Raw genomic sequence first — 26,931 nt, 5'->3', positions numbered from 1 at the left:
TGTGCCGCTGCTGTTACTACTAGAGCTTTGGCCTGGTTAAGACCAAAGTCACCTGGCCTTTGTTGCCTCCTTGGCTGTTGATTCCCCTCTGGACATCATAGGGAGTGAGCTGTTTGGGGCCAGGGTGAGTTCAGCTATCGTGACACCCTTGCCATTATCCAGAGTACTCCATCTCATCTCTTCTTCTGACAAAACAAATAGACTAAGTGATTTGATTTTACCTTAGATTGATGGAAATTCTTTCCCCAAAGTAAATTCAAAGGCATAGTTCTTCTGTAGTTTTAGTTTAGCAACTTTACTGAAAAAAGAAAACTTTTTTTTCTTTAGAGACAGAGAAAACAAAAATTTCAAAATGTTCCATTACTGTGACTTGCCTGCTCATTTTCCATCCATTTTATGCCTCTTATTTTTTTTGAAATTTGATGAGTTACCAATTCCATCTCAAACACACACTCAGATAGGCAAAATCATGTCCTTTCCAAAAAAAAAAAAATACACAGGAAGAAAGATATGGAAACACAATAGTGTGGAAGGGGTGGCTCTTCAAACTAAGTCCTATCTAAGATGAACTAACTGTACCTAGAGAACTCCTGAGAAATGTGACATTTGTTTGTCACTCTGTTAACATTTTCTAACAATGTAGAACCTTATCCATCATGACTTCCTTTTGTAGAAACTTTTGAGTTTGGGCCATAATATACCCCAAGTGTAAGGAAAAATGACCCTAATGTGCATACAAGAGATTCAATTAGAATTGTTTATTTAAAAACAAATCAGCCAACTTGTATCATTTACCTAGAAATTTCAACAATTTAAGGTAAACAGATACTTTTAAAATCTCCGGTGCACCCAGCCAGGATCTGTCATTTAAGTGAGAACTTTCCCAGCAGGAGGCTTCAGATAATGGGTGCAAATAATTAACTGGAAACAGGAAGTTGGGCTCCAACTATTTAATCCTTGCTTCATGTTGCAACTACTCGCAGGTGTTATGGAGGATATTTATACCGAAGACAGGATGCATCTGGAATTCTGAGTCAAGAAGGTAAGGCGGTAAGAATCAGACAGAATAAATCCTTTACCAACAGCAGTCTGGCACAGTAAGCTTAGGCTTGTCTTCTAGCAGATAGGAGATAGACTTTTTCTATATTACTATCATCATCATAATCCTCATAATTATTATTATTATTGCTACTAAACCACTAACTAGACTATTTTCTGGGTTGTTCCTTACAAACCTTGATACATCTGACTCCCATTTTCCCACATTCTTTATATCATGCTTATATTAAGTTATAATGGGGATGTCCAACAAGGAACTATTATTAATAATCTCAGTAACTCTTCTTTCCAGAATCAAATCCTCAAGGTTTACTAAGGCCTTGGGTCCAACAGAGGTGGAAAAAGTGGGTCCTTTTTAAGTGGTAGGCTCTTTGATTTAACTGGAGGTAGAGCTTGCAGGACTGTTCTATGTGAGTAGGACTATATACACATCCTAGACACTCTTCCTAATATTCCAGAATTTTATCCCTTTTGAGGGTGTTAACTTCTTTAAAAAATCAATTAAGTATGGAAAAGGAGTATATATACTGTACTGGGGAACAATTTGTCTGTATTATTCAATAGAAAAGAAGCAGTAACATATATAAAAACAGATCCTAATGATTTTCTTAGGGGTCTTGTTATCATGGCTTCAGAGAAGTTTGCCCAAGACATAAAGAAAAGCGTCATGGAAGACTAAAAATAATTCTGGCTACTTGATAAGGGGCCACAAAGTCTCCTCCTGCACTCCCCTCTTCAGAATGAAAGCAAGTCTGATCCCACAGACAGGAGAGATTCATCTGACTAGAGACATCTAAATGATGTGCAGGAATTACTTGTTCATACTACCCTTGGAAAACTTGTGTGCAGGACCACAATCTTACTCTAAATGGCTTTGGGGGCTTTTATTCTTTTCATCTATAAAATGAAAAGCTTCAGAGTAGACAATCTCTGTTCTACCCACCAGGTTTAAAAGTCCCATTTTGGTCCTAAAATCTAACGATTTCTATGACTCAAACCATTTGTCCCTGTCTGCCACTGATTAGCTTTGACAATTAATGCTATAAAATCTGCTGCTTGAATAAACTTTGTTTAAAATTGAGTGACATGTGACTGGGGTATCCTACAAATGAGATCTTGTTTTTCCTCTCTCCCTTTCTCTAGAATAGCATCACCATCACTACAGCAATTGGTGTCCTCTCTGGGCCACTCCGGTCTTCAGCTCTGATATTACTCCCAGGAGAAGCACTAGGGTCTGCTTTATGCTAATTGGATTTGGATGGTGATTGATTAGAGGAGAGTGCAACCACGTAGCCATGCAAAAGCTTCAGTACTGAGCCACAAGCTTAAACACTAAAAAGGAGCTTTTACCAGTGAGTTCATAGCTATTAGATGTTTTTATATTAACAACATTTCTCCCATCCAGGTTTGTGCATTTTATCTTTATTCTTTCAAATCCTGAAATTGCTTGGATAAGAGAGAGGGTTTATACATTATACACACACACACACAGACACACACACACACATTTCTAAGAGCAGCCTGAACTTTTAGGGGAAATTGAAGAGGCTTTGTGTCAAGTACAGCTAAATCCAGCCTTTCCATATCAAACCTCTGCTAGAAAATTACTGTGCAGATGATAAGGCAGAAAGATATAATAAAAAGTGACTCTACTCAATTTACACTGCAATATTGGTATGACTGAATATTTTTCATTCAGGTGCCTGATAAAATCGCTAAACTGTATTGCAGATAAATAAAGGAGGCTTCTGTCAAGAATAAACACCATTAATCATGAAGTCTTACCCTCTCAGAGCCTGTGCTATGCATCTGCACAAACACACCAGCATAACCAACACACAACACATGCTCTTCTCCTTTATACGGTTCCAGGCTGAAGATGTCCTCCTTTTTCATTTTGTAGGATTTAGGCAGCAATAACATTTTGAAACACTCTCTTTACATTTTTAACTTTGCAGTCCTGCAACTAGGTCCATTATTGTAACATTATGGAAGATGCAGCTGGGCTCTTAGGGAAAAAACTTCACTATGAATCAATTTTTTTTCTGAATACATACCTACACATATACAAAATACATATGATATATAATGTGTTTCATCAACTCTCAGATGTCACTGATGGAAAGATGTAACAGTATTTTGAATACCACTAAAAAAAAATACTTACATATCATTTTTTATTTTTACTTAACTTATTAAAAGTGCTCTTTTAGACTTAATTCAGATTTTTAAAAACATATATCACTCCAGTACACAAGGGAAATATAAGCAAAACAATTTTATTAAGAGATACGTGGCACCTCCTCATGACTGCCATTCACGAATAAGCAATTGTAAACACTATGGATTGTAAATTACATCCCAATTTCAGAGATCTTAGACGAAAAGGATGTATTACTTAGAATAGATGATTTAAATATGGTAATAGATATATATTAAGCAATTCTGCCATTTGGCAAATGTCTGTGCTGTGACAGACACTGTGTGATACATACATGCATACACACACACACTCCTTCATTGAATCTTTGATATAAAATAGGATTGAAACATGAAACTAGGTGAGGAGACATTAAGCAACGTGACAGTAAATAGCGCAGCTGGATTCAATCCCAGTCTACGCTTCAGAGTCTATGTTTTTAAACACAAATAGAAAACTATTGTAAGCCAAATATAAGTATGTGCATATATGTGTATTAAATACAAAAAGTATATTAAAAGTGTATTAAATACACTTATATTTTGACATTATTGAGGCTTTTAATAGAACAGGATGGGATGGTTTTCTAGTCACCTTTCATTCCAAAGGGAACCTATTTAAAATGACATCCAAATTATACACATGACGGGTCTATGCGCTGGTGGCTGAGGTATACAGTGTCACTCAGAGAGTACAAGGAATAACGATCAGTATTTGGGCAGGACTCTCAGCAGATCTTCTATAATGAAAGAGCAGGCAAGAAAAGTGTATGCCTTAGGAAAAAAAGAAAAATGGCATAATGAGCCTGCAAGTTTAAGGGCCACAGGGTTTTCACAGAATCCCCTTCTAAGTGTCCACACACAAGAAACAAACAAACAAACAAACAAACAAACAAACAAAAACAAAACAATGAACAAATCTAAACTTTCCCAGAACCATGAGATGTTAAAAACTAGAAGGGACCTTAAAGATTATTTAATCAACTAGTTTATTTCACACAAGAAAAAAAAGACCAACTGAGGTCACGAGAGGTGTTCAAGGATGCAGTTAACTTGTGGTAGAACTGAGAAAAGGAAACTCACTGAGACCCACGTTTATTATGAAAAGAGTTAATTAACTGGTTTTAAGAAGAAGACCATCGAAAGCAATGTGTGGATAGCACTATGTTTGAATTTTCTGGAATTACACTTTAAAATCCAAGCAAATAGCATTATCATGGGCTAGGGTAACCAACATGATATTGGGTGAGGAAGAGTGTGCTAAGAGGCTATTACTCGGCAAGGCTATAATCCGGCCCCACTCAGGAGGGATGTTTAATTGTGTTACACAGGAAGTATTATGGCAGCTATGTTTCAGCTCACTGTAGGATCTGTTTTCAGAGCCCACTTCAAGCAGGAAGTGCCTCTTCTAGACAAAAGAGCTTTAACTCCCATCTTCCTGATAAGCCTTCCCCCATGTGAAGATGAACCTTGACCCTGCACAGTGACTGTGTTTACTTGCCAAGGGGAGCACTGGCAGAGAGCCCCTTACCACAAGTCTGTGCCCCTGCAAATACACAGCCACTTTGGGGGCTCAAAAAGATCAGAGAGCAAGAGTCCAGTTCAAGCCAGGTCCAGTAAGAAAAGAAGAAGATACCAGTGAAACCAAAACTGTGCTCTGTTCACACTGCTTGGGACTGCCCCAGTTCTTTAAGGATGATCTTCTGTGTAAAAATAGGAATTTAGGCCAGGCCGGGTGGCTCACACTTATAATCCTAGCACTTTGGGAGCCTGAGGCAGTAGGATTGCTTGAGCCCAAGAGTTCAAGACCAGCCTGGACAACAAGGCAAGACCCTGTCTCTACCAAAAAAATTTTAAAAATTAGCCAGGCATGCTGGTATGCACCTGTAGTCCTAGCTACTGAGAAGGCTAAAGCAGGAGGATTTGCTTGAGTCCAAGAGTTCGGGGCTTCAGTGAGCTATGGCAGCACCTCTCTAGTCTGGGCAACAGTGCAAGACCCTGTCTCTTAAAAAAAAAATTTTAAAAATAGGAATTTACACTGTATAATTTTCACCACAGATTGTGTGTTTAATCATTTCTGAGGAACTCTTTGGTCCTCTTTTTAGAAACCCCAAATTAAAACTACTATTGACAAGGTACACTGTCAATAAATGCAGACTCCTGATAGCTACAATGTAATTCACCCACTTGTCAGAGTCAAGATTCTCACGCACAAAAAAAAAAAAAAAAGTCAAAATCCACTGAACAAACCACTTACAGAATTTTGCTCTTTAGACAGCTGAATTTTGTTGAGCTGTATCACAATGTTTTATCAATAGGATGAGGATATGATGCATTAAAGAATAAAATACTAATAGAGGAGGTTAAAAAACTACAATTCATAAGTTTGTCAATTGTTCATCTCTGGCCGTCATAAACCATACTTTAGAAAATAACATATGTGCACAAGAAAACATGATTCAGATATTTTAATAATTTTCATTTTTGTTGTTCATCATTTGTATACAGATGGCAACACATTTTGTGCAAATGATTATGAAATTCTTTAGGAAGGTTAAATTTAACTTAAATGGAGCTCCGACTCACACTACTCAGGACGGTTTATGTCACTAAATTGGTCAGGAGTGTAATAACCTGAACTACCCTCTTCAATAGTCTTATTCACACTGAAAGGAAACCAAATGACTTAGTAGCCTCCTTCACCGATTTTAAAGCTAGTAATGATTCAAGAGTAGCCGTGTTATTAAACTGGAATGAAGCACTACTCTGCCCACTAATGAGGTTAAAAAATGTCTTTAGGTCTCCACGTTAGGGGCACTTAGCGAGCACTCCGCCTGGCAAGGACCCACGGCAGATCGAAGCCATGGACTAATCACACAGGCCAGAATCAAATGGACTGGAAGAATTAGGAGACTTGTGGCTCCGAGGAATGTAATTCATGCAGAAAAGCGTTGTCAGAGCAAGGCCAGGGAACCTCGTGGGAAGAAAGCAAAATAAACAGTTCAACAAAGAAAACAAAGAAGGGCCAATAGGCTTTTCTAAAGCTTGAGTACACTGAGACTTCAGTGGGTGCCTAGGACAAAGACCTCATCAAAGAACACCCTTGCAAAGCAAACAGACCAAGGAAGGATGTTTCTCTCCAATACACTGGGGGAAGGGGGTGGACTATACTTTTTACTCCTTCCAGCTCAACTTCCACAACTCCCAACTCCCAGCTTCCAATTCCACTCCCTCCTCCCAAAAAACACAGAAGCAACAACCAGTAGTAACCTAAATAACTAAGATGTCTTACTTTTGCTCAGGTTAAAAGATGGGCAGGAGTGAAGGAGGTTAACACAAATTAAATCTGGTGCAGTGCATCCTGGGAGTGCTCTTGGGCCCACGGGAAGGCCTCAGGAAGTGCATGAAGCGCCTGGTGCTGATGCCCACAGCCTGCTACCCACACTCCAGAGAACCAAGAGATGCACAAAATGCTCAAGGACTCGCACTTGGAAAACTCTCCCTCCTCAAACAGTGTGTGACACCCATGACTGGGCCCAGGCAGCGTTCTGCAGGAGGGGGCACCTCTGCTTGCAGCTCCAGCCCCACAATTCTATTTCCAGTGGAATCTTGACTTGGACTAGTCGTTCCTCAGTCCAGTGACTACATGGATTGCTGCAATCCTGAATGACTTTGGTTATTAAAGCAAGATTAAAATACTTTAGGCTGACCTTCTTTCCCCCTTTTGACTACCTCCTCTTTGACTACCTTCTTTCTCCCTTTTGACTACCTTCTATCCTCTTAGAAGACCATGCAGTCTTTTACCAACTAATCCCAAGGACAGGCTTGGATCACCACAGAGAAATGGAGAGAAGTGGGTTACGTGCACATAACATACTCACTTTAAATGACTCTCACATAGTAAGTAATGTAAGTATTATTATAATTCAAAAGAATTCTACTATTCATCTCTTATATCCCTGGCAAATCTGATATGCAAAATCAGAGCCACCTTTAGAGGTCTGATTACCTTTGTTACTGACTTACAATTTTAACTTTGTTTCTGAAAACTTTCACTAATGTGCATGGTAGTATATGTTGAAAACAACACGGGCTAGGGAAATGGGGATTTTGTTCTACAGGGGAGCCAGAGATTAGTTGAATAGAGGCAAGAAGCATTTCAGTAAGCTGACAGTGCTTTCTTTAGATGCTGTCTTAAAAATACAAATGATATTCAAGCATCATGGTTTGGTGATTTGTTCTGCAAATGAGGCAAATCATTTAACTGCTAGTGTATCCCTCTCCTCTTTCCCCCTCCTACAATAGAGATGCTATTCACTTATGAGGAACTTGGCAATATTTGGATCTGAATGCGTTTAGAAGAGCATTGGTGATTCTCCTGTTTAGCAGCACTGATTCCGAGGCAGTGAGAGACAGACATTAACCTTGTCAGACCCTTGGGGGTTCATTTAATGCACTAACATAACCCCCTTAGAACACTTGCTACGTGGGAGTGACTGGGGCCGAGGTAAGCCTAAAGCTCCTTAGGAACAATTTACAGGTGCTGCCTAGCAGAGAGGGACCCTTCACGGGAACCTTAAAAAAAAAAAGAGAGAGAGTGACTTCAAGGGTAACTGTACATACAACCTATTTCGGCATTGGTTCAGATTTTTAGATTGGAGCTAAGCTTCTGTTTCCTTCAACATACTCAACTGAGAACTTCATTTTAGTGAATCTGTAATCTCCTTGTAGTTGGATAAGAAAAGTTTTAAATATCTATCACTTACAAACATGTGAGAGGCTGCATACCCCGGAATATTAGGTGATGGGATTTTAGAAAACCTACGGCTTTAGGTTCCAGACCTTCAGTTTTTTCTTTTTCTTTTTCTTTTTTTTTTTTTTTTTTTTTTTTTTTTTTTTTTTTTTTGAGACAGAGTCTCACTTTGTTGCCCAGGCTAGAGTGAGTGCCGTGGCGTCAGCCTGGCTCACAGCAACCTCAATCTCCGGGGCTCAGCGATCCTACTGCCTCAGCCTCCCGAGGAGCTGGGACTACAGGCATGCGCCACCATGCCCGGCTAATTTTTTGTATATATATTTTTAGTTGGTCAATTAATTTATTTCTATTTTTGGTAGAGACGGGGTCTCGCTCAGGCTGGTTTCGAACTCCTGACCTTGAGCAATCCGCCCGCCTCGGCCTCCCAAAGTGCTAGGATTACAGGTGTGAGCCACCGCGCCCGGCCTTCAGTTTTTTCTTTATTGAAAATGCACTCTCATGCTGAGGCAGTTCCTAGCACTCTTACCATTCTCTCCACATTCTTTTCTCCGTGTGAAAGAGGCAGAGCCAGAGTTTAGATCCAGCATTGCACTTGATGTTTTTCAAGACCAGAGTTATAAAAATGGATGCAATGTCACCAACTCAGCTAGGTCAGTGCAGGAGGTAAACCCGAACCAGTAAGCCATTTAACTTAATTTTTACTGAACTGCAGTGTAATGACACCCATTACTTGTTCTGTTCTGCCTTTTACAAAGATTACATCAAAACTAAACAATGGCCGAGATTTTTTTTTCCAAATTTCCAAAATTTTTTCTCCCCCCTACCCCTCAGACCTTGCAGGGATGAAAAATTTCTTTCATTATAGCTATCTAATGCAAAAACATCCCTAACTTTACTTAGGATTTGGTGGATGAGTTTCAAAACCGACCTGTCTCCTATTTTCCTTTTAAAAGTGCGCTTAGTTTGCTTGGGTCACTGAGGACGCTAATATCTAGCTAATTTGTTACTTAGTACTGAAAAAGTTAGCAAGCTGTTTCCTAGAAATATATCTGCTAACATTTTATTTTTTTGCTATATGAATTTCCCTGCAGGCAGGGTTGAGGATGCAACAATAAGAAGAAGAATGACAGGCAGCCTTGTGTCATCAGCCTTTGTTCCCTTGGGGAAAGGTCTGAAATGAACTTAGCTTGCAGTGTGGCTATAGGAAATGGCATGTCTTTGTTTAGGTGAAAAAAAGTGGGTTCTGTTACCTAAGTGAGGGAGAGATGGCCACATAGGGAGAGCTGCAGGCAGCTTTGGTTTGGACAGGATTCATCGCATAAAACCAACCTCAAAGTGTCTTCTGGTTGGGACAAATTCTGTTAAAGTTCAATTTTCTCAAACGCATATTTTGCAAAATAAATAAAACGATGGCAGTAAATTTCTGTTTTCTTTGAAGCCAGGCTTAACATGAGTGGAAGCATTGTACTCAAAGAAAAAAGTCTGTTACAGCCCAGTACCTCCCAGGCCCCCGCAACAGGTTTGACAGCAGCCTCTATAGAGTCGGCGGCTTCCGGTTCAGTGAACGTGAATACCTCAGTCAATATCTGCTCCCGGACCGTGCTGCTGAGCACAGCACAAAGAACACAGGAATTTCATCCAAGAAGCTGGCGCTCAGACTCTCTGAATATGCACTATAATTAGGGCCTGCTTTCTCTGCAACTGAGGACCGAATTCAATATTTCAGTCATTAGAAATGCTGCAAAACAGAAATGAGTATTATGCCCTTTGAGGACAACTTATTTGTTTCGTGTTTGGTTCTCCATGCAAAGTAAAGTGTGTACTGGTTGGTTTGGATTTATGCTGCCGGCTCACCAAAAGTTTTAAAGTTTAGGAATTGAAACTCAACCACATTTTCTTATATCTACTGTGAAGGAACTATGTATGTAAGGTGGTCTAAGGTAGTTCTTGAAAATTTAGGCAGGCTTTAATTTTTTTCTGTTAATCATGAGAAATGATAAGGAAACAGTAAGACTTATTTTTTGAACTGACATGATATACAGTGAAAAGTGCGGAGAATAGCAACAGAAAAGCAAGAAAGTAAAAACCATGATGCATGGCATTGCTTTTTAAAGAGAAAGCAGAAGAAGAGGCAAAGAATAATGAGGGGGGGTCATTTTGGATGACGGGTCGGTGATCTTTATCTTCTAGGCTTTTCAGGTCATATTCTCTCTGTCACAGTTACTCAACTCTGCCCCTGTATTGCTAAAGCTGCTGTCAACAATACTAAACAAGGGGTTTTGGTGTGTTCCAATAAAACTTTATCGACAAAAACAGGCTGTGGGATGTATTTGGCCCACGGGCTATAGTTTGCTAATCCCTGTTTTAGGTGATTGTTCAAATACCTCTCTGATAAGAGGACACCGAGCAGGGAAATGCATGAAGTGAGGGAGTAAGTCATGACTATCTGAAGGAAGAAGGCTCCAGGCACATAGTGATCTAGTCAAACATGGCTTATATCCTACTGGATATACCACTATACTCACAAATCATTATTTACCTATGTTTTAATACAGTCTTCTCAAATGTGATTGTTAAGTATTGTTCAACATTCCAACCTGTAGATGCATCGCAACTTACCAAACCACTCCTTGTGGCTGAACATGTAAACTGTCCTGCTGCTTAGTGTCATAAAGTCTACAGCAGCAAAGACTGGTAAATGTCTACATTTTTTGGCTACAGTCAGGCATATTAGGTCAAAAGGCTAGAAGGACAGCTTTTTATGGCCCTTCTCCACCCTGCCTTATTTTTACCATAGGAATTTGCAAAAAACAATGACACTAAAGCCAGTGACACGAAAAACTTTCTAGCAGGTGTTGGTAGAATCAGTTGTGCTTGTCCAGTAAGTACAAACTAGAACAGCAAAGTCTATGGTCTTCATTTTCAACTAACAAAACATGAAAGTCCAGAGCAAGGAGTGTAAAGTCTGACACCTGGGTTAGAAAAAAATGGGACTACTTGCTTGTGATCCATGTTAACTTCTCTGTGCCAAGGTTTCCGTATCTTTAAAATAAGGCCAATAATAATAACAACTCCATTACAGGGTGGTTGTAACTATTATAGGAGATAATTATGGAAACTCTTTAAAATGGTGCCTAGTCAATAGTGTTCTACTAGAAGTATTAACAGTAACTGAGCTTTTGTTTTTTGAGTCCCAGCTTGTTGGCATGAGGTGACACACTCAAACAAAAACAAAAGAAAAATGATGGTTATAGCAGTGACCTAACAAACAATGGCCTATTATCATCATTAAAAGTAATATTTATTGATGAGCTACCACATGTAAAGCATATACTCAGCCCAGCAAATGCAAAGAAATACAGTTTTTACCCTAAGACATGCAATTATAATCTAGTTCATTTTTTTCTTCTTTGTGTTTTTTGGGTGGGTTGGGGCATACATTAATGTTAGCTATATATATCATACAATTTGAGTTGTCATTATACTTTACCAGTATCGATAATGTTTACAGTAGAGGACAAACACTGGAGGAAAAAAAATAACAACTTTCCTTCGTTAATTTTAAGTCATACTATTAAAATATTCCAAACTAGTTATGTCCCCAAACATAATCACAAGGTGATATAGTTTGGATATTTGTCCCCTCCAAATCTTATGTTGAATCTGATCCCCAATGTCAGAGATAGGGCCTAATGGGGGGGGGGTCAAGAGGGTAGATCCCTCATGAATGGCTTGGTGCTATCCTCAGGATTAGAAGTGCGTTCCCCCTAGATTAGGTCCCATGAGAAATGACTGTTCAAAAGGGCCTGGCACCTCCCTTCCCTCTCTCTCTTGCTTCCTTCCTCCTGCCATGTGATGCCTGTCCCCCCTGCCTTCTGCCATGGCTGGGAGCTTTCTGAGGCTTCACCAGAAGCAGATGCTGGCGCCCTGCTTCTTGTACAGCCTGCAGAACAAGGAGCCAAATTTCTTTTCTTTATACATTACCCACCCTCGGGTATTCCTTTATAGCAATGCCAAATGGACTAAGACACAAGTTTTTACTAAACCTCCATATTTTACCAGAGGCTTCCCCGAGAATGAAAGGAAAGAAATCACTATTACGGATATGGGCCCATCACAGAGTTTTCAGAGAGTGGCTGGACTGAAGGCTGTTTCTGAATAAATAGTGCATGAGCCTCCAGTAAGCACAGTGGCAGCACAAGCACGGTGCTGAGTTCAGGAAGGGGGGAGAGGGGACTCAGTAGTAGCTCTGGTCATCTACTTACTATTTCTTTCTCTAAGCTTTTAGCATAATGATGCATCTTTTCTTACAGCTTTCCCTCTCTGGGAAGAAATGTATTTATTCACCCTCCAAACTTGCGGCTCACCCCCCTGCTCTCATCCCTAAATGGCAGTCCTAACCACGGGGCTGAAGGCTTGCTTATTTCCAGCGTACTCCATTTCATGGCTACTATTCATGATCTATGTGTACTGAGTCCTCTCTCCCAAATACAGGGAGGTGGCCCACTTATGGTGGGAAGAACAGCTCGTCTTACTCAGGTGGAAAAATTCCAGAGAGTCACTCGGCCCTGGGATGAGCTGCATTGACTCAAGGAAGAGAAAAAGGAGCTGTCGAGGAGAACAGAACCTGAGTGCTCACTTTTTCCAAGACAGGAAAGACGAAGCTGGTTTTCTACAGTGAGTTAGTAAAGTGGATGGCGAGACGCAGCAGCCTCTATATGAGCTGGCCGGGGACGCCGCCTGGGGCGCAGTACTGCTCACACCCACGGCATGAGGCGAGAGGCTCGCAGCTCCACTGGCAAGAAGATGTGTGGGGCCCGAGTGCAATCCATTATTGTAATGGATTAATGACTAAGGACCCTGGCTTTGGAAAATGAATTGCAGATCTCAGTGTGAAGCAAAGGGACAGTCTGAAATTCATTTTATATTGGCAATAAATGAGAAAACTTTGGCTTAGAAAGGTTGTATGCAAAGGATAGATTTTTTTTTCCTCCCAAGCAAAAATACAGAATGAATCAATCGAATTAGAATTTAAAGCTACTTTATAATTTGGGTTATACACCATGTCTACAAATACACCACGTCTACTTTTAAAAAAGAAAGGAGTTGTAACACTAAAAGAGAGAAAGAAAAAATGCACACACTAAAAATGCAAGAGAAAAGGTACTTTCATCATTACTGTGAAAAGTAGTCACTTGAAAAATATAATACAACTGTATTCTGGTATGGGGGCTACAATATATTATACCAATTGTCTAAATTTCCAAGTGAAATTTTAAAAACTAGTAGTAATTTTTAGCATAGAGGGCATCATTCATTCCCAAAGAGTACAATAGTATCTTTGGAGTTATGCAAGAATACAGCTCTGATGTTAACAATGTAGGGCAGGAAATATACAGGAGACCAAGAAGTAAAAACATACACATAAAATGACTGCCTCGATTATGGGTATAGATTCAGATTATCATTGATGCTTAAAATAACCTCAGTAATAAAGGGGATTCACTCCAATATTTCCTCTAAAATATTGCACTTTTTATTGACTGGCTTAACAAGCATAGAATCTGTGTTCATAGCAAATAGAGAGCGAGAGAGAGAGATAAATCCTGGTGAATTCAGTGGAGGATAACTTTCAGAAGAAAAGGGAAGATTCCTCATAGCCAATAGTTCTTAATTTTCAAACTACTTGAATTAACCACAATGCAAGAATTGTACATTTTATAAGACAATCTTTACATGACAACTCAGGGAAAGGCAACACATTCCATGTCCTACTTATAAGTTCTCAATCTAAATTCATGATTTTGAGTTGAGAAAGGAAATACTAATAAATTCTAACATTATTTCCAGTTCTGTATTTGAATCAATTTAAGTTTCTATACTCTCTCTACACTGCCTAACCATAAACTGGGTAACACTATGAGAGTGAGCAGGGTACACCAAAGGCATTCCATTTAACAAACTGGGTTCTTTAACACAAACTGACGTATTTCCGTACATATTTATGAGGCTTAGTGGTTATTATTAGGCTGTAATTGCAGTTGTTCTAACACCTAATAAGCCATGGTTGGAAAAACAAAGGCAGGTTAATTTGTGATTTCCTCTACTCATTCAGAGGCAAATTAAGTGTCAAACAGCTAATACAGAACATATTTCATTTTATGAGATTTTAATTTAATTCTGCACCATATCGTTGATGCCTTAATATAGGGTGGTTTATCTAAAAAGAGGAGCAATTTATAAACCTCTTTCAATAGAATCCTTAATGATAGGATATGATAGCATAATTATCGTAGTGCCTGCCCTTCTTCTAAATGGAGATCTGTCGGCATTTCCATCAACACAAATCCTTGTTTTTAAGAGACGTGCAATTTAATTTTTAAAGTTGGCACCAGAAGAACAATTGTGTGCACAAAATAATGAGAATATCTCCAAATTTTGTCATCTTATAATTAAAAATATTTATTCTAAAAACTTCATAAGCACACCTGATCTCTTTTTTTTTTATAAGACAGTTATATAGAAGCATTTTGGAATTCAAGTTCTAGGTGAAATCATTTTATTTTTGACAGGTTATATAGCTTTACCACCTCAGCAAAGATGTGCTTTTAACATTTCTGTAACAGAGCCGTACTTGTCTAGATTACCCTCCACTTCCAAGACGATGGCAGGCATCTACTTATCACACCTCACAAGGTGCAAAAGCAACCCAGGGACTCAAAACTGAATGAGGCCAGAACAGAAACTCCCAGCATATTTTTCATGCCCCCAACTGCCTCGAATGCTAACCCTCAGCATTTGTTTAGCACTAGCTTTTCAGAGTGCCCTGAAAATGAACGTTATTTCACTGAACTCTTCCTGCAATTTGAAGAGTTGGAGAAGGCAGAGAGCTTCATGTCCACGTAATATAACCAATACATGTGACACTTGCTAGAGAAGGTGCCAGAGATCACAGCACAATGAGTGGCAAGGCAGGAACAGGAATTGGAGATCTCTGACTGCTCCTGCACCTTCTCCCAGACTGGACTGACAGTGAGTACATCCCAGCCAAGTGCTTGGCCAAGTGCTGGGTAGTGCCCACAAAACTAGCAGGGGGCAGTATACTTCTACTACAATAGAAGTACCAGCAAGGTGCTACAGAAACAGCCTCTGGGACGGCCAGCAAAGGTGACACTTAAATGAAGCCTTGAGAATAAATATAAGCAGGAGTTCACCATCCAGAAAGGGAAGGCCATTGAGGGCAATGCAGAGACGATGTCATGTTATAAAGGCACAGGGGTGGGACTTCCCCTGCCTTCCTGGAGCTAAGCTCTCTTCCTAAGTTCAGTGTGGTGCCAACCAGGGCCCTGCTAGGATGCACCTAGTAGCCCCAGGAGGCCAGAGCCCTGTTTTTCCCTCTCAGAACCTCCCAAGACATCCCTTTCGAGGCTTAGGATTATTGACCAGCCTCACATTACGAACCTTTGGTGACCATACATTTAGTTAGTTGCTATTAAAATATCCTAAAGCTTGACTGAAAACGCAGGAAGTACTAAAATCCATAGAAATCCCAGCTCAACTATAACACCTGATATGTAGCTCCCTGCCACCCACCCTACCTACCAGGATTCTCCAAACCCGACCTGCTTTATTCTTGAGGGGTGTTAGCACTACAAGCCAATGCAACAGGCCTAGAACTCATAGCAGCAGCTACGTCAGGGTTTGCTGTTATGGTCTGCCAAAGAAACGAGACTTGGGATTCTTATAGATAAATTCATATTTAAATTTAACTACAAAGCAAACTCCAATGAATCCAGAGAAAACAGTTCAATCTATCTTATAAAGTCATTTTTTTAAAATTTCTCTAGAACAAAACTTTTGAAAGAGTGAAGAACTCCAAAATTCCATAGAAAACCTGATTTAAATTCAGAGGCTTGGGTCTGGGAGGAATTAGCCAGCCATGTCTCCAAGGCTTATGTGGCCCTGTGTCCTTTGTACCACGGAGCAAATCCTCATCTGAGAGCCACGTGGTCCCCTTTCTGTACCATAAAACCTCTGTATAGCAGGGTGAAGTACATGTCAAGTTTTCAGACTGAATCTGGAATTTCCTTCCCTTTGTATAGGGAATTTTAAATTGGCCTCTTGGTTTTATTTGAGTGTATTTTTAGCAGGCTTCAGAATCCCGTAAATGCTTACTTGTGTTCCAGTGAAAAGTCAAAGAATAAGTCACAAGTTTCTGCATTCTCTCTCTATAAATACCCACTTCTCCTTTAATGCTTAGGAGAAGTCTGCAACACAGATTTATTACTTACCTCCAGGCAAATCTGCTCTGAAATTACAATTCAGTAATGGGAGATGGATCCAAAAAACTGTTGGTAAAATATTATATGTGTACTTGGGCATGTAGTTAGGATTGTTAATATCAATTAATTCTGTTCACAGAGGAGGACTTGTTTTAAAACAACTTCATTTTTCTTTGGCATAATATGTAATTACACAGCTGTAACTAATAGCCATGGAGATGCAATCTACCATCTAAATAACCAGCATTATTCTTCAAAGTATTATTTGTGCTTTTCTAACTTTACTGTCTCAGAATGAAGGGTGATTATTAGATATGACTAAACATATACATCAAGGCCGTTAGCAAGGGGCAGTCAGTCCCTCCCAAAGAGTGGCTCCAATTATTATAGTACATGACCGTTCACCAGACACTACTGCAAAAGAACACTGAATAAGTTCTCGAGTCCACTGTTCCTTACTGCCTCCAAACCAAGTAAGATGATACTCATTTCCGCAAGAATTTCTTTTTACTTTCCTAATGTATGTTTATCACCACTATTCTTTCCTTTTACCTTTGTGTAAACCACATACTCCATCACATTTGCCATTTTGTTTGGGTGACATTCCCATCAATCAAGTGACCGTTGGCGTACGTACCAAGGGGGGTTATGAAAATTTACCATAAAAATTTAATTACAATTCATTGTGATCCCCAGGACAGGACTTTCACGTGCCAGAAATTTTAGCAAGAAAAAATTCCAACCTCGTTTGGAGCAAACACATATTCTGAGTGGTACCCTCCCGTTAGGCTTTTACTTTTTAATTTTGTTATTTGCAGCCCACAGAACACACGTCCGCAAAATATATGGGAAATACCTGCCAGCTACCTAGTGTGACAGGCATTGCTCAGGAAGCAGCAGGGATCTGCCTCAGTGAATCCGGGGAGAGACAGGCTTGCTGTACTTTAAAAGTAAATCTTTTACTTCTATCACATCTTCAAAGCCCAGCGGGCGTGCCATTTACAAAAGCCCTGAGACAGTACAAACCAGGATTTTGTTGCATCTCATTAAGGGGTGAAGTTTTAATACTTACACGTGCAGTGGAGGAATAGGAGACGGATCATAATGGTAACGGCCCTCGTGATGTCTTGCATCAAGGGGTACAGGAGGGTGGAAGGCAGGGAAGAGATGTGGAGGATCTGAAAAAGAAAAGCAGTCCGACCTGGATCAAACAAACACCTGGAAACAGCATTCCAACCCATGAAGCAACACCACTATCCTACCTTCACCCCTTACACTGAATCTCCTCATTGGGGCGCTACGTAAAGTACTGCAAACGTACGACTGAGTAAAGAATGCCTGTACCTAGCAGAAAAAGTAGAGCCTATGATTGCAACCAAAACCCAGACAGGAAAGCAAGACAGAGAGGAAAGATGTTGGCCCCCTACCCTGGAAGAAAGGCCCACCTGAGGAGTAGGGCTGAAGGAGCCACAAAACCAAGAGGAACACACTGTAACACATTTATTTAAAGAAAAAAAAATCATATTATTAAGTAAATATTAGACAAAGCTGGATAAATACTAGCTTCATTTCTCCCATGCCCATTAGGTTTTTTTTTTTTTTTTTTTTTTTTTTTTTTTTTCTCACTGAGCATGCTGCTTGAATCCCCATTAGGTTTTTAAGGGTGTCCTTTTAAAAGGATCTGCTAGAACCCATGGCTGATATATACATACACACACACACACACATACATGTACAAATACACACTTTAAAAAAAAAATTTCAATGCACAGTCTCCTCCTCCTTGGCCTGGGTTAGGCCTCCATAGTCCCAACACAAGGCAGCAAATCTACGCATTGGCCAGAGAACTACTGTACGGCCTGGCTAGAAGAGATGGGCTGGCCCACTGAGACTCACAGAGGGGCACGTGGAGCCAAACTCAGGGAACTGCTGCCAAGGTAGCCTTAACACTCACCTTGGACCCAGACCCCTCCCCCTCCCTCAGGTACACTGACTGCTCAGGGTCCCTGGGTTCCCGTGTGTGTGCCCTTCCTTAAAACAGCTCCTCTACCCACATTTAGTCCTAGTAACCTATACCCATTATCTCTTGCACATTTCATTTTTTTTTTTGTTAGATAGCTGTAGAAGATGAAACATTTCAAAATAAACTTTTATTTAAAAAAAAAAATAGCGACTCACTGTCGCATACCAGATTTTATGATCAGAAGCAGGACTGGTACTTTGTACCTGCACTCGAGTTTTTCCCAAGTTTCAAGAAGCAAAGAAAGAGCCCAGAGCCTGAAGGTTTGCCTGCACGGCTATGAGACTGACGTGACAGCAAACTTGCTGGGATGTGCTCTTCAAATATTACCTGTCCACACCTGGTGCCCCTGGGAGCCTGCCCAGAGGCAGCACTGTGGGAATTGATACGTGCTGCCACACAAGCCTCAGAATGGCTTAAGAGTTACTTCTGAAAGTCTGAAGATTGTGCACTGGGGTTAGCAGGTTCTAAAGGCAACTCCAAATGAGGTCCCTGCTGTGAACAGGTTCTGAGTGACCCTGGAAGGCACAGAACCTCCCTGGGGGCCTGGGCAGCAGTGCCAAAAACACACAGCGTAGGATGTGCATTGCACCCCACCACTGAGATCAGCAGCACTGCACCCCAACTGTGAATTCTCTTAAATGGAAGTGGATGGCTATTACGTGTGTGTATGTTGAATTCAAGTACTTTCGAATTCCTTCCCTACACATATCTTTATTTTCCAAATGCATTCAATAAGCATCTACCACAACATAAGCATTAAAAAAACATGTTTTAAAAATTATAATACATTACTTCTTGTTTTGAATTTTGCCCTTGCTGCCTTCCTTTGAGAATCTAAGATGGTGGTTGTGGAGGAAAAAATAAAATAAGAGTAAAAAACTATAAGCATGACATTGATAGAAACCCTGTGGTCCACCAGGGAAGGACTCAAAACTGTCATTCTATCAGTTTACCGCCAGGTGTAGAATCTAGAAAACTTCCAAGAGGATTACTGCACTAAAAATGTCAATTACTCACTGTACTTTCTACTTGCAACATTGGGTAGGGAAGGATTGGTGATATAGAAAGAGGGGAGGAGGAGTTTTGGCATTGTCATATCTTTGTCACTGTGATATCATGATACACATACAATAATGCCAGAAATTCAAGATGAGGGATATGCTCACAACCTGACCATTTATCACACTTTGTACATTTTATAAAGTCTATACCCCCCCCCAAAAAAAAATCAATGATATTTCACCACTTAGGAATTAATATTAAAACATTTGGGAGTTAGTTCTTTGGAATGCAAATATTTTTTTTTTTTACATTTTTTTATTTTATTTTTTTACTTAAGTTTGCGAGATCTGAATGGAATGCAAATATTAACAGTTGATTTGCTAAGTTTGAAAGTTTAAGTTGAACGTTTATTCAGCAATGCTGGCAAATTCATTGGTGCACATAACTCACTAATCCTGACGATTAAAAGCCACCCTCTGGAGAGCCAAAACATTCTATTTCATTTAACCATCTTTGATCAAGATTTTCCATCCTTCCTAAAAAAACAACATAATAACATCAAGCTATTTTCACTAGCCTGAAAGTCCAACACATACTAGTGAATTTTCCCTGATTTTAAATTTTAAAACAAACCCAAATGAGATGCACATCCAGGTATGGAGGGTTAAACATGTGGGTGGCTTTTCTTTCTCTTCCACTCCTATCGGCTCCCTCCACTAATGCACACACGCTTGCCTCCGTAGACCTCCTACTTAAGACACAGAACCCGCTCTTGCAATTCAGAAAAACAAACTTGCTAGAACTGTGTGTGTGAATTAAGTATTCATAAACTCTGACCCACTTCCTGAGGGCTTCTCACATGCACAGATATACATGGCTGTTTTGAGGGACACTGTGACAACTATGACTGTCAGAGATGGAAGATATTTTTACTTCTTTACTTATTGGCTCTTGGCTGTGTTCTGTGTGATTAAATTCTCTCCACTAGATAAGTGGGTGTTAACTGTATCTGGTTTTCTCTACGTGGGTGCAACTATGGATTATGACAAAGTACAAACCCACATTTTTCATACACACAGGGCTCAAGATGTGTGAATTTATTCCACATTTCATATATACCTCGTAAGTCTGGGAAATCACAGTCATTATCTTATATGAGTATTTATTACATAAGGAAGTGGTGGTGATTTTGTACACAGGGGTGAAGATCAACCAGTGAATCCCACAAAATCAAAAGCGTGTACCCAAGGAGTATAAAAGTCTTTTCCCCGAGGGAAACTTACAGTGCTACCACTGACATTTAAAAGGCACTGCCATCTTTTCATCTTTAAGAAATTATTCTTTCAGGATTTAAAATCACTCTCTCTCTCTCTCATTCAGCCTCGCTTCTTCTTTCAGAATGAAAGAGACAATGGCCAAGCACAGCAAAAATATTTGAGAGGAAAATATAAAACACAAAAATTGGGGCATTTAGCAGTCATTTCTCACAGCTGAGTCTACAGTGTTTCGTGAGTTTAAAAGTTAATTCTAGGCCGGGCGTGGTGGCTCACACCTGTAATCCTAGCACTCTGGGAGGATCGCTCAAGATCAGAAGTTCGAAACCAGCCTGAGCAAAAGCGAGACACCATCTCTACTAAAAATAGAAAGAAATTAGCTGGACAACTAAAAATATATAGAAAAAATTAGCTGGGCATGGTGGCGCATGCCTGTAGTCCCAGCTACTCGGGAGTCTGAGGCAGGAGGATCGCTTGAGCCCAGGAGTTGGAGGTTGCAGTGAGCGAGGCTGATGCCACAGCACTCTACCCCAGGCAACAGAGTAAGACTCTGTCTCAAAAAAAAACAACAAAAGTTAATTCTGACTGCAAGTGTGTGATGCATCTTGTAACACTGTTTGCACAGTGTTTATTTATGTCCCAAGGAAATTTATGAATTCTGCATTCTGGAATTAGGTTTAAATAAAGAACAGAGAATTAATGGATGTGATCTGATTTGACCAAAGACATCTGGTTTTAGTTTAAGTGTTTTACTGTTTCTATGTCTCTCTCTCTTGATTAAATTTAAAATAACTTTCCCTGGACTGCTGAAGTCTGTGGGAACAATTATACCTTGTGTTGGTTATTAGTGGAAATCACACCTCTTAAGCCACTTTCTGGGAAAACACAATGAAACACCCTTCCTCTTCCAACGCAAGGCATACTTAACCATAAGCTTAACAGGATAAATGAAGAATAAAAAGCAGTATGAGCATGCCCTTTAATATATGTGGCATCATATGACATTAATCCTAATGCGTTTCTGAAAAAATGCTCCTGAATCCTCCAGCGTTGAGTCCTTGCCTTGGTTTGTCATTTGTATGTGGATCGGCGGTGTATTCCATCACGGGCCCAAAAAGCTGTCCAAGAAAACCCACATGACAAGAACAGACCCGTGTTGCCAGCAGCCACCATAATTATCCGCCTCGCGGTTTATTATTTACACATGAGCAGCGCAGCTGGGGCGCATCATAGCTCAAGTGTATGTGTAATAAGTTACCGCACTGCGGCCATCTCCCGCCCTGGCCCTTGACAAAACACCGCATGATGACTTCTCCAAAGTCACGCGAAAACTGCTGAAGCAGAAGGAAGTGCCACTAAACCTGGCTACCTCCTATTTATCATACAATTTCCTGACTGATGGTTCCACAAACCAGCTGCTAAGTGCTGTGTACTCTACTGTCAGCAAACTAACGGGCTAAATGGAAGACAGGGAGAATAATGTGCAGAACTGGTGGAATCAATTTTACTGAGGGAATTAAAATTCTACCAGGTGGGGGTGGGTCTGTGGAGCTGCAGTAAGCAGTCCACGGTACATGCTTAGGGATGCAAAGATGATTTATTGCAGACTCGCAAGAGCTTTGACTATTGTACCTGAGTCCTCTTACACTAAAGAGAGATTTGAAGAGTGGGTACTCTCTGAGGCTTGAGTGGAATAGTCTTTAAACCCTATAAATATGTAATTGGCTTGACACGTGTTTCAACGGAAATGCATAGTAAAAATATTTGTGCTGGGTAGAGTTGTCAGTATTCAATTTCACACTGGCTGTCATCATACTGGGCATTAAGGGTCTCATTAGGAATGAGAGGCATTGATTTTTAGGTCTTTTCACAACAGCCTGGGCTGATCATAAAACCTGTAGCCAGAGAATAGCCAAGAAAGACACTTGGAGATTTATCTTCAGTTGCATCCTTCTCCCAAGAAATAGTTTTAGTATCCTCAGGCTATAAGATCTCTTGGAGGCCATCCTGGGAAACCGTCTTTTAAGGTTTGAAATTTACATACAAAAATTGTAGATTAAAAAAGAGAGATCAAAGTCAGCTCAGTTAGTGCCCTGAAGGAGTAATTCACCAAATGATACTTGTTCCATGCCGGGGAAACAGCAAGGAGGGATCTGCAAAAGTAAACTGCCAAGTGCAGAAGTCCTCACAGCTGATTTAAATACTGAAGTCATCGGTACACTGCTCTTGGGATTTACCCCACACCAGAGCTGGAGATGACTTCCCTGTCATTAGGGTCAGCCCCACCCATAGGAATGGCCATTCCTCTCACGCTCATTCTATCACCTGTATCAGTAGAAATGGCCTGAAAAACAGATGTGGGGTCCCAGAATGCAACATCCACTATGCTAAAATCAAAATCATCATCCAGCTTCTATAAAATAAGAGGTCTCAAGTGGGAGAGTGAGAGAGCTGGGGATGAGCGGAGAGAGACCCCACTGCCAAGGAAGCCACCCCAACAAGATGGCGAAGAGGCCGCCTGCGTGCACTGCTGCCTCTTCCCAGCCCGGGACATCTCCAGTCATCATCCTCCTGCCCGCAGGACCTTTTCCAGGGTTCAGTGGCCTATGGGAGACATTGCCATTTGGTGCGATGCCAAGACCTCGACTGACTCACTGAATTGGACATCCCTGCTACTCCTGCCTTTGGACAACATGGCGCCGGGAAGGAGCTGATCTGGCCCCTCTGGGGACACCCCGGGAATACCTGACAAGGAGGGTGTAGAGCAATGAGCCTGCAGCAAGGCAGTCTGAGGCACTCCAGGGTCCGCTGTGAGTGCAATCTAAGGAGTGCCACCGCATAAGGACCAGCTGTGGACTTGCTGGGCATCCCTGTGCCATCATCCCGTGGAGCATCAGGAATATTTTTCTGGTCTTACAGGCATGATGTGGAGTTGGAAACTCCTCCAGAGTCGTTATTATGGATCATCTTGCTTATATGACCCTCCATAAAGGGATGCAGGCTTAAATAAACGGTGGTTCTAGTATGCTCTAGAAACCTTGGAAATGCCCTGCATTTAAAAACAAAAAAATCTATTATTTTGTCACTTTACACCATGGCAAGAGCCTTAACTTGGATAGTATACATCAAGGGATGATCCGCAAACTACTGCACATGGGCCAATTTTTGTAAATAAAGTTTTATTGGAATACTGCCATGCTCATCTGCTTACGTATTCCTTATGGATGCTTTCGCACAAAAGCAGAATTGACTAGCTGAAACGGAAAACACATGGCCAGCAAAAACTAAAATATTTACTATCTGGCTCTTTATGGAAAAAGTTTGACTAACGCTGTGCCAATGTACCACAATAAAGTAATTTTCAGAAATTATCACATTTCAGGAAAACCCCACATCAACTTTTTCTTTATAATACATACTGCTTAAGTGATAACACTATGTACGTAAACTATTTTAAATGCAAATGTTCCTTAAGTGCCAACTTGTGTGATTTTAAAATACCTTTACAGTAAGTGTCCATACTAACAATGAAACAATAAAGAGACAAGAGACGTATCATCTAATTTTTGCAAAATCTGTAAGTGGATAAATTCTGAGATAGAAAATATAATAAAATTTACCATAAACCTAGAAAATAACGGCAATAATGACTTAACACTTGCAAATTTAAATTATCTTACAAGTTAAGTAAAACATACACAAATTTACATAAAAGCTAATTAAGAATAAAAACTAAGCAATTTCTAAGACCCAAGAAGCTTTTACTTCTGGAAACTACCAGTCTTGACTCCTGGTGTATAAACTTCCATAGACATTCCTCAGTACTCAAATGGCAAGCTTTCTATTATATCGTTTGTGTAAGCATATAGACATATTAAATTAGTTCATATTTCAGACCAAAATGCCACTCACTACTACAATCTTGTCATGCCAAAATTCATTCCTTTGGATTCATGCCATGCTTCTTACCAAATGCAATTAAATGTTTTCCACAAGAAAATGACAAATGGCCCTCTGCAGGTGAATAGACAAAAGGAATCTCTGCCTTTACTGCCTCCAATGTGTCTTGGGTAGTGAACAAACAATTGATCTCACCCTTTTCTGGACGCTTCTAACTTCTTTTGTCAGCAAGTGTGAGTGTTTCTCAGCTAAGGATCACATCCCTTCGATGCCCCGAGGTAGAAAAAGAATCACATCTCCCACCAACCAACTAGTCATACCCTTCAACCAGAGTCTCCAGAATGTGTCTTGCCTGTGACTCCACATACATGCACCCATGACATTTCTATCAGTCCCAGCTTTCCTGCCAGGACAAGAGAGAAAAAGGGAAAGGCAGGAAAGAGAAATAAAAGAAGGTTTACAGTCAACATCTCTACACTGCAGAACTCTCCAAGGGAAATCACATGCAAACATGTAAAGAATCACTACACTTAAAAGTGACAAATCCATTTACTTTGAAATATGCTAATGGTGTATTTTCAGTGATGATAAATAAGCTTGGAGATTAGAAGATGGAAATCAGTTACTAGTGACAAATCCTTATATCAATGACTATATTTTTTTGGACAGCACAATGCAAAAGTGAGATCCCTAACTCCAAAAACGTACATTGGGATTCTTAATGTGTAGGAAATGAAAGGAGAGGATGAAATGTTTCCAGGAAAAGTATTTGGTATCTCAAATCTAACTACAGAAGCCTTGGAGTCAATGGACTCTGAAGTTGACCTGGATAGTAAACCAACAACTCATCAACAAAGGTGAGGTCTGGAAGTTATATTCTATCCAAAATAAATTAGCTGACAAAGGAGCTTTCAAACATTCTTTTCAGTGTTGGAAAAGTAGCAAAAAAGCAGGTAGTGAAATGTGAAAGCAAAGTAACACAGTACATTTTATAAAATGTGTATGCACCTCTCCTTAAGAAATCCTCTTGACAACCCTAAAATCAGCATTTCAAAGCTTTATTATTACACCCTTAAGTTTTGTTTCTCTTTATTACCTATTATCAAGACAATCCTGAGAACTAAGAAGGGAAAGTTCCATGATCTGCTCAGAAAAGCTAAATGATCTACCGAAATTTGCATACAACTAAGTCTGCATTGCAAGCTGGGTGCCCTTTCTATTCCAATGTCAGAGCACGCTGGACATGGCACTTCAAACACGATCCCTCCAGTGCAGCGGCGGGAGGCGGTTAGGGGAAATCCAGGCACCGCTGTGCAGCCCTGGCTGGACTCTCAATGCTGCCTCTGAAGCGGCAGCCCCTAGGAGCTCTCAGGCAACACAAACCCAGGTCAACTTGGAGATGGCCAGGGATGAGGCTCAGAGGGTTGGGATGTTACCCTGGTCTTCACAGTTGCAGAGGAGAATGGTGCCACCAATCAAAGAGCCACTCATCCAAGACCACTTCCAGGAATATTTTTAAGTCCCTGGGATACCAGCAGTGTCTTAAGAGTGTGCTGGCTAGCAACTTTGTAGAAAATAAGAAATGAATGCAACACATACATTTTGCTCAAATTCAGACAAGAAGCTCTGAAGGATTATTGCCCCGCCCCTATGAATCTCCATCATCCACCCCCATCTGTAATTCCTGTCAATCAACAACTAAAAGTCTTCCAAGGCTTGCTCCATGATTAGTAATAAGAATAATAAAAGCAATCATAAGTTTACAATTGACTAAATAACACACATCAAGCACTGTGCAATGTCTTTTAGACCCACCTCATTGACTTCTTCCTACAGCTTGACTAGCCTGAGAGGCAGGTGCTATTTGCACACCTGTTCTTACAGATGAGGACACAGTTAAGGAGCCTGTCCATCATTATATGGGGAAGCAGTGGTAGCACTGAATGTCTTTTTACTCCATAACCAGGACATTCTATTTCTTAACACAACAGTATCAGAGTTCAGGCTTTTTTTTTTTTTTTTTTGAGACAGAGTCTCACTTTGTTGCCCAGGCTAGAGTGAGTGCTATGGCATCAGCCTAGCTCACAGCAACCTCAATCTCCTGGGCTCAAGCGATCCTATTGCCTCAGCCTCCCCAGCAGCTAGGACTACAGGCATGCGCCACCATGCCCGGCTAATTTTTTCTATATATATCAGTTGGCCAATTAATTTCTTTCTATTTATAGTAGAGACGGGATCTCGCTCTTGCTCAGGCTGGTTTCAAACTGCTGACCTCAAGCAATCCACCCACCTCGGCCTCCCAGAGTGCTAGGATTACAGGCGTGAGCCACCGCGCCCGGCCAGAGTTCAGGCTTTTTATCATCTCTTACCCCACATCTACATCCCTAAAGCCCAGACTGGACCACGTCCCTCCCTTCTCCCCACATCTGTCATGGCCCA

The 26,931-nt window shown here is 40.5% G+C and overlaps 1 protein-coding gene across 2 annotated transcripts in view; it reads right to left on the bottom strand.

Moving 5' to 3' along the window:
* Positions 1–26,931, bottom strand: part of GLI3 (GLI family zinc finger 3) — a 268,725-nt gene that overhangs the window by 99,108 nt on the left and 142,686 nt on the right. For both annotated transcript variants that reach the window (XM_012740961.3, XM_012740966.2), the window contains exon 4: positions 17,366–17,471. In XM_012740961.3, the coding sequence (XP_012596415.2) occupies positions 17,366–17,471 (106 nt within the window). The remainder of the gene's footprint in view (positions 1–17,365; positions 17,472–26,931) is intronic.

Source organism: Microcebus murinus, chromosome 9, assembly GCF_040939455.1.
Source record: "Microcebus murinus isolate Inina chromosome 9, M.murinus_Inina_mat1.0, whole genome shotgun sequence".
NCBI classification, from domain to species: Eukaryota; Metazoa; Chordata; class Mammalia; order Primates; family Cheirogaleidae; genus Microcebus; species Microcebus murinus.
The sequence above is the reverse complement of the archived record's forward strand: the minus strand, read 5'-3'. Positions and strand labels throughout refer to the sequence as shown.